Raw genomic sequence first — 1,227 nt, 5'->3', positions numbered from 1 at the left:
CCATCACTCTCGCTGTTAATCTGTTAATTACATTTACATTACATTACAATTGTCTTTATCGTCTTGTCTAATCTGGTCTACCTCTGTGCCTGGTTGCCTGCACTCACCTCCAAGCTCCTCCGTGGAGATGCTGGTGAGCTGGAAGGCTTGGCTGCTCTCGGACAGGGAGCTGCTCAGGTAGTTGTCAGGGTAGAGCAGACCCGCTCGCACATGATGGAACGGCATCGTCCCCCTGCACACACACAGAGAGAGAGAGAGAGAGAGAGAGAGAGAGAGAGAGAGAGAGTATGGGTTAGATCAGTGGTTCTCAAACTTTTTCATGTCAAGGACCCCCAAATTGACACTTATTAGCCCGCGGACCCCCATTTGAAAAGATATAACAGGAAGGGAACCCCGTAAGAGAAGATTTTTATGGCTCTAGCAGTGATTCTCAACCATTTTGATTTCAAGTACCCCCAGTTTGACATGTATTAGGCTACGGACCCCCATTTAATGGCATTTCTATCTCTGGGACCCCAATTTATATTGCAAAATCAATGTTAATTTAACTCTGAGAGTGTACAATTTGTACACTCTCAGAGTTACAGACCCATAAGGGTCCATTTGGTTCCTAACTATCCATCATTTAGCTGGGGACCCCCTGAAACTCCCTGAAGGACCCCTGGGGGTCCCCGAACCACACTTTGAGAATCAATGGGCTAGATTAATAAAAGCCAGTAAAAGTATTGTGTATTAAAAACAAAACAAAAAATCATATCAGTAAAACAAAACAAGTCACAGTTATGACAGATGAACATATATCCGTTTCACAACTATAAGAAACAGCAACAACAGCAACAGTCTATAACAAGCAGCCTCTGGTGTAAGCTTTTCAAATGGACTTTCACATTTGTGGGATGTTTCCCCTTGAGAAATGTCCCACATACTTTATCACCTTCCACTACAAGGCACTTTGCTCTTATCTGTGACACAGTCAAATTCAAAGTAATCCCAAATGGGGCTCAAGCCCATTCTCCAGACTTTTGCCGCTGCTGCCAGACCGTGAGGTGCCGACAGCTGGCATAAAACTGGCACAGCTAAAATAATAATAATAAACAATATGATTTGTTTTTACTGTGAAACTGTCATTTTAGTTTGTTTTAGCTTGTTTTGCAAATACACAATCCAGTTTCACGTAGTTGTATTTTTTTTGGAAAGCCTCATTTTCATTTTTATTTCAGTTAAGGA

At 42.1% G+C, this 1,227-nt stretch overlaps 1 protein-coding gene across 1 annotated transcript in view; it reads right to left on the bottom strand.

The window, feature by feature from the left end:
• The window catches only part of caln2 (calneuron 2), a gene marked incomplete at both ends in the record, with an annotated part of 54,207 nt that extends 53,982 nt beyond the window's left edge, over positions 1–225 (bottom strand). The window contains one exon of the mRNA XM_084073921.1: positions 108–225. Within this exon, the coding sequence (XP_083930047.1) occupies positions 108–225 (118 nt within the window). The remainder of the gene's footprint in view (positions 1–107) is intronic.
• Between the last annotated feature and the right edge of the window lie 1,002 nt (positions 226–1,227).

Source organism: Gymnoscopelus microlampas (assembly GCF_963454915.1).
Source record: "Gymnoscopelus microlampas genome assembly, chromosome: 12".
NCBI lineage: Eukaryota > Metazoa > Chordata > Actinopteri > Myctophiformes > Myctophidae > Gymnoscopelus > Gymnoscopelus microlampas.
The sequence above is the reverse complement of the archived record's forward strand: the minus strand, read 5'-3'. Positions and strand labels throughout refer to the sequence as shown.